Source organism: Panthera tigris, chromosome A2, assembly GCF_018350195.1.
Source record: "Panthera tigris isolate Pti1 chromosome A2, P.tigris_Pti1_mat1.1, whole genome shotgun sequence".
Lineage (NCBI taxonomy): Eukaryota > Metazoa > Chordata > Mammalia > Carnivora > Felidae > Panthera > Panthera tigris.
The window spans coordinates 32046239-32059446 of NC_056661.1; the positions used below are offsets into that span (position 1 = coordinate 32046239).

At 47.5% G+C, this 13208-nt stretch overlaps 2 protein-coding genes and 1 long non-coding RNA gene across 11 annotated transcripts in view; 1 reads left to right on the forward strand and 2 right to left on the reverse strand.

Moving 5' to 3' along the window:
- ADAMTS9 (ADAM metallopeptidase with thrombospondin type 1 motif 9) overlaps positions 1–4022 on the reverse strand; it is a 161006-nt gene extending 156984 nt beyond the window's left edge. For both annotated transcript variants that reach the window (XM_042979355.1, XM_007084435.2), the window contains exons 1-2: positions 3899–4022; positions 2875–3287 (exon numbers count right to left, since the gene is read on the reverse strand). In XM_042979355.1, the coding sequence (XP_042835289.1) occupies positions 2875–3287; positions 3899–4013 (528 nt within the window). In that variant the 5' untranslated portion in view covers positions 4014–4022. The remainder of the gene's footprint in view (positions 1–2874; positions 3288–3898) is intronic.
- LOC107181000 overlaps positions 1117–13208 on the forward strand; it is a 266480-nt gene continuing 254388 nt past the window's right edge. For 4 of the 8 annotated variants that reach the window (XM_042979357.1, XM_042979356.1, XM_042979361.1 and 1 more), the window contains exon 1: positions 1117–1642. In XM_042979357.1, coding sequence (XP_042835291.1) covers positions 1273–1642 — 370 coding nt within the window. In that variant the 5' untranslated portion in view covers positions 1117–1272. Of the gene's footprint in view, positions 1643–2341; positions 2838–13208 lie in introns of those variants that run through there. The other 4 variants (XM_042979359.1, XM_042979363.1, XM_042979360.1 and 1 more) reach the window with 3 other exon arrangements.
- LOC122236692 overlaps positions 12015–13208 on the reverse strand; it is a 35691-nt gene continuing 34497 nt past the window's right edge. Inside the window, exon 3 of the long non-coding RNA XR_006214886.1 lies at positions 12015–12191. This is a non-coding gene — a long non-coding RNA (uncharacterized LOC122236692). The remainder of the gene's footprint in view (positions 12192–13208) is intronic.

Genomic DNA, 13208 nt, shown 5'->3' on the forward strand with positions numbered 1-13208 from the left:
AGAGCATACTCAGCATCATAAGAGAGGTACAGATAAGTGTGTGTGCAGGTGAAGAGGGAAAGAGAACAGTGGCTGAAAGACAAGGTTTCCCGGGGAAAAAGCTGTGTAAGTTACTTTAAAAGAAGGGTAGGATCTGAGCATGTGATGCTGGGGGACATGACCGAGTACACCCAGAGATCCAAAGGCAATGAGGTAGGACTGGGGTGGGAGAGAAACTCTGAGAAAATCTGCAAAAGCAGATTTCCCGATACCCAGAATTTGTGGAGGAAAGCCTGAGAGATGAGCCTGGCGGGTAGATGTGCAAGGCATGAGGAGGGATGCCGTAAATGGTCTCAAGTGTCAGATGATGAAGTCAGTAGTTGTTCACTAAGCAATGGGGAGCTATGTAGAGTGAGTGAACAGAGGAGTAATGTGATCTTACACCTAGTCACCCTTAATCTGTTAGCGGTGTTTGGCAGGGATTAGAGAGGGAAGACTGGAGGAGGAGAGACCACATGGAAACATTTCTGAGACAACAGTCCTAAAAGAGCGAGGGGCAGAGAAGTGAAAGAGGTCTAGAATTAGGATAGGGCCTGTTCAGACCAGTGAGAGACACATCTGAGATGGAATTCAGGAAAACTGATAACCGACTGGTAGGGTGTGTGTGTGTGTGTGTGTGTGTGTGTGTGTGTGTGTGTGTTCCGGGTTGAGGGGAGGGGGAGTAGATTGGCGTGGTTCATTCTAAAGAGTGAAGGAATTCCCGGGTGGAAATATTTCCACTAGGAACGCCATGATACTTCCGGTGCAGAAACGGTAATGGGAAGTCTTGGGAGGAAAGATAAATTCGAGAAGGGAGACAGAGGGATGAGGTTTTTGGAGCTAGCTTAATCACTGAAACAGCCAGTGCACCTATCCTTAAGACGTGTTCTGGACCTTTCCCTCCCCAGAAAGGCAGATTGCAAATTAAATGCAATATACATGGGTTTGTCACGGTCTATACAATCATTCTAAAGTCCCGGCCGGCCCTCAGTTCCCTAAGAGAGTTACCACTTGCCGTTCTACGTGCGAGATACCACCTAAAATTGGCAACAGAAATTAAGGTCCTGCACAGCAAAGTATTTATACAACTGCTGGGGCCACTCCGCGGGGTGTGGAGGCGGGGAGGGAGGAGGAGTGAAGGTTGTTTACAAACTTTACGTACATACTCAGCACCATTCCTAAAGTTCTGGAATTGGTGTTTACAGCCTTCGGATCTAGGGGTGTTCTGATAACCTGGGTTCCAGTGCCTGGTTTATGCCCACCCCAGCCATAACCTTCGGCAGAATGTTAGGATTCCTGCGCTTTGGCCCTAGGTCTTGGGGCGGCGATGACTCACGGCAGCACCCCCTTACCCCCCCGCGCGTCAAACTGCCGTCTCCGCCCACCCCCAAACAATCTCAACAACGAGCCGAGCCGCAGCTCCTGGCGCTTTGCTGGGGGCTGGAGAGGCCCATCGTTGTGCTCGTATCCCAGCAGGCTAAAACCTTCCCAGTCCTACTCTTCAAGCTTGCCTCGTTCCCCCACCGGACCCTTCCGTTGAGCAGTGGAGACAGATGCGACATCCCCAACCGGGGACGCAGGATCCACCAACGACAGCGCTCGGCGGGGGCAGCCAAGTGGCCCGGTAAGTTATCCGTGCTCCCCTTAGAAAAGGTGATGGGGAATGTGGGTCCTCAGGGGAAGAGTAAACGCATCATGGGGTGGGGGGGGGGGGGGGGAAGCTGTGCGCACAACGCCGTGCGCTGGGAGAGCCTGACCCGGGAAAGTTTCTGCGTCACACGCGCGTGTTAGGAACGCACATCTTTTGGGAAAGTCAAGGATCACTTTCGCTGGGGTAAGAACTTTAGAGCATGTCTTCAAATGTGCTGGGGAAGAAAGCGAATGCCTTATCGGACCAACTGGAGAGCAAGTGGGGAGGGGAGGGGAGGTCAAAAGGGGGTCGAGGCACCCTTTCGGAAACCCTGCTAAGTGCGTATTTTGCAGCGCAGGGAAGTGGCCGCCCCGCGCCTTCTCGTTCTCCTGTAGGGGAAACGTGCGTTGTAGGCTCCGTCTCTCGACTCTCTGGAACCCGTATGGGTGGCAGAAAACCCAAAAGAACCTAACTCTCGTCCGGGCAGCCTCTGCGGGCTCTCTCCCACTATTTCTGTTTCTTAGGGGCTACCCCGCCAGCAGGGTGCAGAGTCGGACTGCGCCACACCCCCACTCCGAGTTATACCCTAATTCAAAGCGTCCGGGGCAGGCTCCGCCCTCTTCCCCGCCTCCGGAGTCCTTGGCCCACCCTTCCGTTCCTGGGACGGACCTGTTCCCTGTCAATCCTATTCAGCCTCAGGGTTCCTGGCGCGTGAAAAGAGGCCCAGAGAGATCGCGGGGACTCTAGATTACGCACCGCCCTCCACGACACACAGAAGGAACTCCCCATACCCGAGGCTGGGGATCCTCAGCCCACACCCCTGACTCGAGACGCGCCAATAAGGAGTCGGGTCCTGCCTGCGCTCAGCTGCTCCGCTCCTGGGCGGCTGTGTTTGCTACAAGGAAGGGCCGGCAACTCTGGAGTTTGGAAACCGACTTCCAAGCCGCCTGCTAGCGCTGGGCAAGGAGCAGCGGAGCTCGGTTCGGACTCTAGAAAGCTCCAAGACACACGGAACCTCTGGGAGCGGATGCGTGCGCTCCTCTCCAGTGTAAGCGCACGCACTGGGCTAGTCATCCAAACCGCTGGATGCAAAGTAGTTTCCAGCGGGTATTTAGAGCCGGACTGGAAACTCGGCGCAGTGAGGGTCTTAGAAGAGAGAGCAGTGAAGTCTTCCAGAAACTTGTGAAGAGGCGGGAGGGGAGGGAGAGGAGCGGGCACCAACTCACCATTCCTGAGCAGAGGCTGATGACCGCCGTGTGCTGGGACTTGGTAGACTTGGTATTGACATGGCCTTTGTAGAAGCAGTGCTTGAGTTCCGCTTCCTCCTCAGAATAAAACTTTGTCTGGTTCTCCCCGGGCGTCCCGAGAAGGGTGACAGTGAACAGTGGAGCGATAAATCCGGAATGGGCGGAGAGATTAAATAGAAATTGCTGGCCGAAGGCAGAGAGGCGGTAATGCTCCTGGTCGGAGGTAGAGGAGGAGGAGGAAGACGAGGCAGAGGCCGGCCAGGGGTCAGAGGCAGCGTTAATGCTCCGGCGCCTCCTTTTGAAGTGCACGTTCGTAGAAACGGGTTCTCCGAGAGCGTTCACTCGGATGGGAGACGCGATTTCGTACTCGCTCAGGGTCTCTAATAATTTCACTGCAGGGAGAAGCAGAGACACATGAAGCAATAATTCAATTTTCTGCAAACCAATTTCCCGCAAGTTTTAGTTTAAACATGAAGGGGGCTTTGTCCCGGGTTATTTTCCAGCAGTTATTTTTTTTGCCCATTTGAGCCCACGCCTTCACCCTCAGCCAGTGCACAAATATTTGCTGAGCACCTACTATGTGCCAGGAATAGCCAGGAACTGTGTTCGACGCTGAGTCTACACCATTTGGAATCAGACAATGAACAAGTCAAAATACATAAGATACATTTCGTATTCTGACAAATAATCTGAATAAAATAAAACAAGTCAGTATCTGCTACCCCCAGTTACTAAGTAACTATAGTTTGGGCCCTGGAGGTGGGGAAGGGGAAAGATCAAACTACCAGCAAAGCGGGGTGGGGGAGACCAAGTCTACTCTACAGTGGCTCTCTCTAGAAATTGGCTGGGAATGACCTCAAGAAGGGAGAGGCAGCAAAGCCGGAGATAATTCTTTCTAGGAAAAAGAGAGAGGCCCTCCGCTGCGGGGTGCCCGCTGTCGGGCGCAGACGCTGGGGAGGTGGCGACTGGGGCGGAGGGGTCGCGATGGCCGGAGTCTCATTACCTTGCCTCGGGTGCAGCCTGTCCTTGCGCACGGCCGCCGCGGCGTCTGGGCTCCCCATCTCGGCCAGGTCCCGCACCAGGAACGTTAGCAGTGTGGCCCAGGATACAAACTGCATGGTGCTTCCCACCCCTCCCCTGTTGCTCCCACCCCCCTCCCTCCTGCCCTCCCTGGCTGCGGCGGCGACGCGAGGCAGCGGCCGCGGTGAGCCCGCGGAGCCTGGCGCCCGCCGCCAACTTTTGACTTTAGGAGTCGCTGAGGTCTCGCCGCAACGCCGCCGCCTGCCGAGAGCTGAGCCGCTCGGGCCGCAGGAGGAGCCGGAGGAGCAGCAAGAGGAGGAGGACTGGGGCTCGACTGCTCGGCCGCATAATGTCCAAAGAGCGGGCAGGAGAAGGCGCGGAACGTGCGCTCCGAGGCGCGCCGGGCGCCCTTTGCTGGCGGGGATAGCGGAGCTGCTTCTTGAATGGGGGGCTGGGGGGGCGGGGGCGGGGGGGCCGCGGGTCCTCCGCCGCTCAAGTACCCCGGGTGCCCGCCTCTAAGAGGAGAGGGGAGGGGAAAGCGCAGCGAGCGGGGACCGCCTCCTTCCAGACGGAGGAGTCCTCTCCTCGGCCGGCCCGTGCGAGTCTCGCGGCCGGCCTCGGGCTGCAGGAGGCGGAGGCGCCGGGAGCTCGCGGCCAGCGGCTGGCGCTCCCCGCCGCCTCGCGGGCATCAGCTTTGCTGAGACTCCCTGCCCCTGGGCCGGAGAGCACAGAAAGTTCTCTCCCTTTCCAGGCGCTCTCGGTTTCTCGACCCCTCTCCTGTCTCTGCTCCATTTCTGCCTTCAGAAGCTGTTTTGTCTTCCTCGCCCTTGCCTCTCTGCCGCGCCGGCTCTGTACCCGGTTCTCCCGCGGTGCCCCAGTTTCCCCAATCTCTCCCTTCCCTTGGCTCCCTTCTGCCTCCGTGTCTTTACAACAGACGCCTCCTTCTTCTCTCGTCCCCTCCTTGGGAATTTCTGTCCCCCATCTAGCCCATTCTTTGGGTTTCTTACAAGTGAAAGTGGCCGCGAGCAGGAGCGCCCGGCCCTCCTACAGTCTCTCACTAGGGACTAAATGTGGCATCTGAGCTCCACTCTCGGTTTAATCGCCCTAAGTCAAGAGTTTCAGAGATTCTTAAGATTCAGGGGTTCTTAATCTGGCAGTTGGGGGTGTGCTTCAGATCCCCGTCCTTTCGAAAGTTTTGCAAAGCTTTCAAGCCCTTTCCGCGCCCCCCGTCCCCAGTCTCTGCCCCCATCCGGAGAGGGTCCACCGCGTTTTGTAGGTCCCCGGCCCAAAAAAGGTTAAGAATTGCTCTTGGCCGCGAGAGGGGGCGGGGACTTTGGTGCCCAGACTGCCCCTAGGTTTAGAGATACGGGGGAGAGGACAGTAGGGGGTGGAGTGCCCGGGGAGAGTCCTGGACCCGCGCGGGGGACGGGGCACGGGGCGGGGAGTGGGAAGCACCAGTCTGGGGAGGGATTTCTCAATCATTTCTCCTTCACTTTGGCCAAAGACAAGGAGGAGATGCTTACCTTTGCCTTGGGAGGCAAATTTGGAGTTAGACAAGCCAGACCCCAGGGAGGGTGTGTGTGAGCATGTGAGCGCGTGAGGGGACAAGCCGGGTGGGGGGAGAGACAGAGGGAATTGTTTAATCCTGGGTGGTTAGAAGTACGTGTTTCTTCACCAGCCCTCAGGAAGAAGCTAGCTAGAGTGTGCTAATTTCAAGAGAAAGGAAATCGCAATTTCAGTAAAAGATACAATAAATGTATATTTGCCCAAGTGTCCCAGAAGTGGAGATTTCTGTTGCTTGCTGGGCTGGCACTCTGGATGGGAAAAACAAAGGCTACCAATACCAGGGACCAAATAGCAAAATGCTACAAGTATCCACTACTCTTGAAATATTAATGCAAATATTTCTCTTGTAGAGGGAAAAATGACTTGGTAAGACTGGAATTTCCTAAAAAAGTTGTTGACCCAAATGGACCAATGGTGCCATTCTCCAACTGTATTACCGGAATTCATAATAAGTATAAACAGTATAAAGATGGGAAAACAGAAACACCTGTAAAATGCTCAGTTTTTTTTTTTTCAACGTTTTTTATTTATTTTTGGGACAGAGAGAGACAGAGCATGAACGGGGGAGGGGCAGAGAGAGAGGGAGACACAGAATCGGAAACAGGCTCCAGGCTCCGAGCCATCAGCCCAGAGCCTGACGCGGGGCTCGAACTCACGGACCGCGAGATCGTGACCTGGCTGAAGTCGGACGCTTAACCGACTGCGCCACCCAGGCGCCCCTAAAATGCTCAGTTTTAAAGGATGACATTTAGATCTTTTTCTTAAACCTTCAAAATAATTTACTAAAACATAAGTCTCCTAATACACAACCTTTCTTTTCATCATGTAAGAAAATTCCTCGCAATCCCAGTGTCTGGGAGTTGCTGTAAATTTAGCAAGGAATGGAAAAAAATACCACACAATCAAATTATTCGCTCATTTCAATGGAAAATATTCTAGAACTTTTACTTTAAAATGACGCAAAAATATAGTACTTTTACACATACATAAATGAAAAGAAATGAAACCCATGTTCATAGTCAGTTCACTTAGGGCAAAGAGCCAAGAATATACAGTGGAGAAAGGATGATCTCTTCAATAGTGATACTGGGAAAACTGGACAGCCACACACAAAAGAATGAAGGTGAATCCTTATCTTGCATTATACACAAAAATCAACACAAAGGGATTAAAGGCTTGAGTATTAAGACCTGAAATCATAAAAGTCCTAGAAGAAACAGGGAGTAAGCTCCTTGATGTTGGTCTTGATGATGACACTTTGGATTTGATACCAAAGGCAAAGGCAAGAAAAGCAAAAATAAACAAGTAAGACTACATCAAACTAAAAAGGTTCTGCAAGCAAAGGACACCATCAACGTGAACAGGCAACCTATGTAATGGGAGAAAATATTTGCAAATCATATATATTTGATATGGGGTTAATATCCAAAAAATTATAAAGAGCTCCTACAACTCAAAAGCAAAAAGAAAAAAACATCAATGAAAAAATGGTCAGAGTATCTGGGGTGCCTGGGTGGCTCAGTCAGTTAAGCATCTGGCTCTTGGTTTCTGCTCAGGTCGTGATCTCATCATGATCAGGTCATGATCTCAGAAAAGGTTTGTGAGTTCGATCCCTGAATCAGGCCCTGCACTGACAGCGTGGGGCCTGCTTGGAATTCTCTCCGACTCTCTCTGCCCCTCCCCCACTCACATGCTCTATCTCTCTCTCTCTCAAAATAAATAAATAAGCGTAAAAAAATGGTTAGAGGATCTAAAAAACACTTTTCCAAAGAGGATACACAGATGGCCAGCAGGTACATGAAAATGTGCTCAACATCACTAATCATCAGGGAAATGCAAATCAAAATCACAATGAGGTATCACCTTACACATGTTAAAATGGCTTTTATTAAAAAGATAAATAACAAGTTTGGGGAGGATATGGAAAAATGGGAACCTTTGTGCACTGTTACCATGGAAGTGTAAATTGGTGTAGCCATGAAGCACCATAGGAAAGTTTAAAAATTAAAAATTAAAAATAGGGGCTCCTGGGTGGCTCAGTCACTTAAGCCTCTGACTTCAGCTCAGGTCATGATCTCACAGTGTGTGAGTCTGAGGCCTGCATCAGGCTCTCCACTCTCAGAACAGAGCCTACTTTGGATCCTCTGTTACCCACTGTATCTGCCCCTCTCCTGCTCTCTCTCTCTCTCTCTCTCAAAAATAAACATTAAAAAGTAAATAAATAAAAATAGAAGTAGGGATCGAGCAATTCCACTTCTGGGTATTCATCTGAAGGACCTGAAAACACTAACCCGAAAAGTTACCTGCACCCCAATGCTCCCTGCAGTATTACCACTAATGGCCAAGATATGGAAGCAACCTGTGTCCATTGATAGATGAATGCCTAAAGAGGCCGTGGTACATATACAATGGAATACTGTTCAGCCATAAAAAAGAAGGAAAGCTTGTGGCAACGTGAACAGACCTTGAGGGCATTTTGCGAAGCGAGATAAGTCGGACAAAGGAAGACAAATCCCAGACGGTCTCACTTATGGGTGGAATCTAAAAAAAAAACACAAAAACCCACAAAACTGAACTCATAGATACAGAGAACAGACTGGTGGTTGCCAGAGGTGGGGGAGGGAGGTGGGCAAAATGGGTAAAGGTGGGCAAAAGATACAAAGCTCCAGTTGTAAGATAAGTAAGTCTTGGGATGTGATGTCGCATGGTGACTACAGTTAGTACTGTATTGTACATTTGAAACTTGCTGAGAGTAGGTGTTAAAGGTCATCGCAAGGGGGAAAAAATGTAACTCTGAGTGGGGAGGGATGTTAACTAGGCTTACTGTGTTGATCATTTCATAATATATACATACAATAAAGCATTCTGTTGAATACCTGAAACTAATATATTATTATATGTAAATTATACATCAGTAAGAGGAATAAAGTTTACAAAGGATAAAAGAAAACAATAGCACTTTTCAAAATTTCCTAGTAAACAAATATTCTCCCTTTTAATTTGAACCTTTCTCATAAAGATAAGCTGACAGCGTAGAAATTATTTTTTTTTTAATTTTTTTTAACGTTTATTTATTTTTGAGACAGAGAGACAGAGCATGAACGGGGGAGGGTCTGAGAGAGAGGGAGACACAGAATCTGAAACAGGCTCCAGGCTCTGAGCTGTCAGCACAGAGCCCGACGCAGGTCTCGAACTAACGGACCGTGAGATCATGACCTGAGCCGAAGTCGGATGCTCAACCGACTGAGCCACCCAGGCGCCCCGTGTAGAAATTATTTTATGTAGGGATACAAGTCTCCTCTCTGTCTTCTCCCTCCTTACCTTTCTTTCTATGACTTGATTTTATTTTTTATTTTTATTTATTTTTAATTTTATTTAATGTTTCTTTATTTTTGAGAGACAGAGAGAGACAGCATGAGCGGGGGAGGGGCAGAGAGAAGGAGACAGAGAACACGAAGCAGGCTCTAGGCTCTGAGCTGTCAGGACAGAGCCCCACTCGGGGCTCAAACTCACAGACTGTGAGATCATGACCTGAGCTGAAGTCAGACGCTTAACCAGCTGAGCCACCCAGGCACCCCTAGGACTTGATTTTAAAAGATGAACTCTGTTTACTGTTCTTTACAATTGCTCGTGACACAAACAAGAGCTGATAAGGAAGGAAAATACAAAGTATCTCTTGGTGACCTTGTGACGTGATCAGGAGCCTGGGTTTCTGAATTTCTTATCCTCAGCAAGTCTGCTCAATCTTTCTCAAGTGTATTGTCTTGCCTCTGAATTTGTATCTATAAACAAGGCTTAAAAAATTTAGGAAGATGTTTGAAATCTTACCTTAGGACAATGAGCTATTTATCTAAATAATTCAGGTCCAAATCATCATCATCAGTCATCATCATCATTTATTGAGTACTTATCACGTGCCAGACCATGTACAATTGTACAGTACTTAATTCTTAACAACAGCTATATGAGGCTGTAATTTCATTTTACACATAAGGATATTGAGGAGTAAAAGGTTAAATAATTTGACAAAGGACAAAGGTCCCTCAACTAGTGAGAGATAGGATTGAGATTCTGTTCCAGTAATTTAGTCCAAGTTCATAATCACTATCATATATAATGAATGAAGGGTTGATCAAAAGTGTGGCTGGGTTTTTGGGGGTTTGGTTTGGGAGACGTCAGCTAATACCACGTAGAGAGTTTCCTCAAATGTACCTTGATTGTATAATTTTTCTTTGCCTAACTTCCTATTCTAATGCTGAGTATTTCATAATAATCATCTTAGCTGATTTTTTCATTTCACTGATATTTCACAACTTTTTTCTTGGGATGTAGAACAAATCTGGCACATAGTAGATGCTCAAGAAGTATTTATTAAATGAATGAATATATTCTTTATTTTATAACAGCACACACATGTGCAGTTTAGAGGATAGTTTTATAAATAGGAATATAGAATGACTTGAGCTCAGGGAGAAAAGTGAATTCTTTGGTAAACTGGCCCATCGCAAAAGTTTGCTTGAAAAGAAGCAGAGTTTTGGGAGGTCACCTAGAGTTAATGGAGAAACAATTTTTGGTCCATTTTCTTCTCCCAGGCTTTACTGGAATTGAACATTATTGTAGGTTAAGAGGCAGACCTCTTTGGCTGATTCTCCATGAAAATTGTATCCCAGGGGAGTGATGATTGACATTAATCACTAGGGAGAGAGAAGCTGGCCAACGGAAATACGAGACATGACATCACAAGTGACTGTGTTTGCAGAACATCACTGGAAACAGCAGGAAGGAGATAAGAGGTACAGCCATCTATTTCCTCAGAAAGGGAAAACCCACACCCGAATAATAGGGAGAGACCAGGAGCCAGAATTAAAGTGAATAGTTTCCTGACTGGTCAGCAGTGGTGGTTTCTGGAATAGATAAGCCAAGGTACTGGATTATACCGGACTCTCCCACAAAGCAGAGAACTGGTAGTGGCCCAGCTCTGTGACCTCGAGCAGTAACCTCTCTGATCCAGTCTCATGCTTGCTTAGTGGAGGTGGGGAGAAACGGTCCTCTTTTCTTGTCACATGGGTGAAGGACACTACTGTATTGTTTGAAGTCTTCCAAATACTGACTTCAAGTAAACGATAATGTAGAGAAAGTTATAATTGTATACCAATGGTATACCAAAAGTTAGAGGAGTTTAGCTGTTAGTAATAATAGCACAAGATTCTCGAGTCCCTACTTTGTGCTAATGAATCCTTATCGCCAGTCCTGCCAGCTGGGTTTGACTCTCCCCATTTTACATGTGATGAAAGTAAGAGGAAAGTGAAGTGACTCACCCAGCGTTAAAGAGCTAGAGTGAGCTGCACAGGGATTTGAACTGTGGTCATTCTACCTCCAAAGCCTGTGATCTCCATTAACCGGAGAAGTCTACTAATATGAAGATGTTTGCCTAATTGTTCTTGATCATTCAGCCTTTATACTTGGCCTGATGAATATGATCTTTTAGAACTTTTCTCTTTAGTGTCTCTCTCTCTCTCCCTCCGTGTCTCTCTCTCTCTCTCTCTTTCTCTCTCTCTCTCTTTTATTTTGAGAGATGGAGAGCACACAGGGGAGGGGGAGAGACAGAGAGAGACAGAATCCCAAGCAGGCTGCACAGGTGGACTACTGAGCCACCCAGGCATCCCCTAAATAACTTCTCTTAAGCCTACTTTTAAAGTCATAGTTCCAATTTTTAATGTGGCTCTAGATACAGCTAGCTCATGGCAATTCTACAAAGTTGTTCACTCATCAAGTGTGCCTTGCTTACTTGTCATTCCAGAAGACCATACTTTTGCTACTGTTCAGGCTTTAGAGCCTGAAATGAATCCCATTGATCTTCACTGGAGAGTCTGTGGACCTCAAATCCTTATTTCATTCCCTCTAACACCCTATAGAAGAGGCCATGATACCTGGGTTCAACTGATCGGGTTGGCCATCATAACCTGGCCATCATATCTGGGTTCAACTAGAAATGATTCAGAAGTAACTGGACTTCTAGCTCAGATCCAAACCACTTTTAAACTGAAGTCCAATCAAAGAGCAATACAGTGGGTGCAAATACAATGTCACCATCTTGTGAAAGAGCACATTCAACATAAACAGGTGTTATAAATGTGCGAGCATGGAACCTGATAACTCTTACAGCATTTTGAGATGCACCAGGACGCTGTATGCCCCCAGAGCCTTGACATTCTCCTGTCCTACTTTGTTTCACGCTTTCTTTCATTGTTGTTGCTTGGTATACTCTGTAGACTTTCAACTATCTGAGGGCAAGGAGCAGATCAGTCTCTCTTATCACAGTATCCCCTTGGTGGTATGCAACAGGCACTTAATAAATATTTCTTAAATGAATGAATTAACTATTTCTGCAAAATTATTTCCAGCTTTCAGAGCCACTGTTTCTCTTAATTAACGAAAGTCATTCTTTCATACACAGTGCGCGCGCGCACGCGCGCACACACACACACACACACACACACACACACACCTGGGAATGACTGACATAATCTCTGGTTTTTTATGGTATCATTACTCGTGAGAGGCAAGTCTTGCTTTAATTAGAATCTTATCGTGATTTCTTTTTTCCGGAGTAGAAATTTTCAGAGCTAGACTCTCCCCGATGGCAACTTCAGGATCATGAACGTGACAAGAGACCAATGCTGTGGCAATTTCCATATTCTTTTTGTATCCTAAAAACAGGGTCATTACAGTTACCTGCCTTGTAGGGATGGTGTGACAGTGAATTGACCAATGAAAGTCTTGGCTTATTGGCTCGCATAGAGTAAGTGATCTCTGTTCAAATCGGTGGCCTCACTGATTAACTGATAACCCTTCTGCTAGTTAGAAAGAGTGATTTCTGATTCAGTTAGACAGAAAACAGTCGTGGTAACCTAGCACGCCTTTCCCTGTTAACTGCCCTTCACCGGGTCATGAGCCTTTCTCCTCCTGGGAAAGAAAATCAGTCACACGTGTGCTATAATATTTCTTTGACTATGTATTTTTTTTCACACTTATCCTTGCTGTTAGCCCCCTTGCTCTTTTAAAATTATTTTCATTTTTGGGGTGCGTGGGTGGCTCATTCGGTTGAGCGTCCAACCTGGCCTCAGGTCATGATCTCACAGTTCGTGGGTTCAAGTCCCATGTCAGGCTCTGTGCTGACAGCTTGGAGCCTGGAGCCTCTCACAGATTCTGTGTCTCCCTCTCTCTCTCTGCCCCGTCCCCTGCTTGCACTCTGTCTCTCTACATCTGAAAAAAAAATTTTTTTTAAGTTTAAAATTATTTTCATTTTTTAAAACAGCTTACTCTCTCTTTCTCATACTCCACTTAAAATTAGCAGTTCTAGCATATAAGTGCGATTTAACATTTTTTTGAACCCTGGGCCTTGTGTTTTTCTGGCAGAATGCTGACATAATCAAAACATAATTTTCCCTCTAAACATTGAAAAAAACCTGTTTTTCTGTGGCAAGCGATTTTTACACATGCAAAAAAGTAATTTCCTCTGCAGATAATGCTTAATGTCCTGTCTGTCCTAATGTTATTTATTATAATAAGGGTAAACCTTACCAATTGCTTTCTATGTCTCGGTACGGTAGGTACTACTGTATTCAGTTCTCCCGACAACCCAATGAAACAGGAAGGCCGTTAGGCCCCCTTTTCTGAGGAGGAAATGAAGGCACAGAGGGGATACGTAACTTACCCAAGGTTGC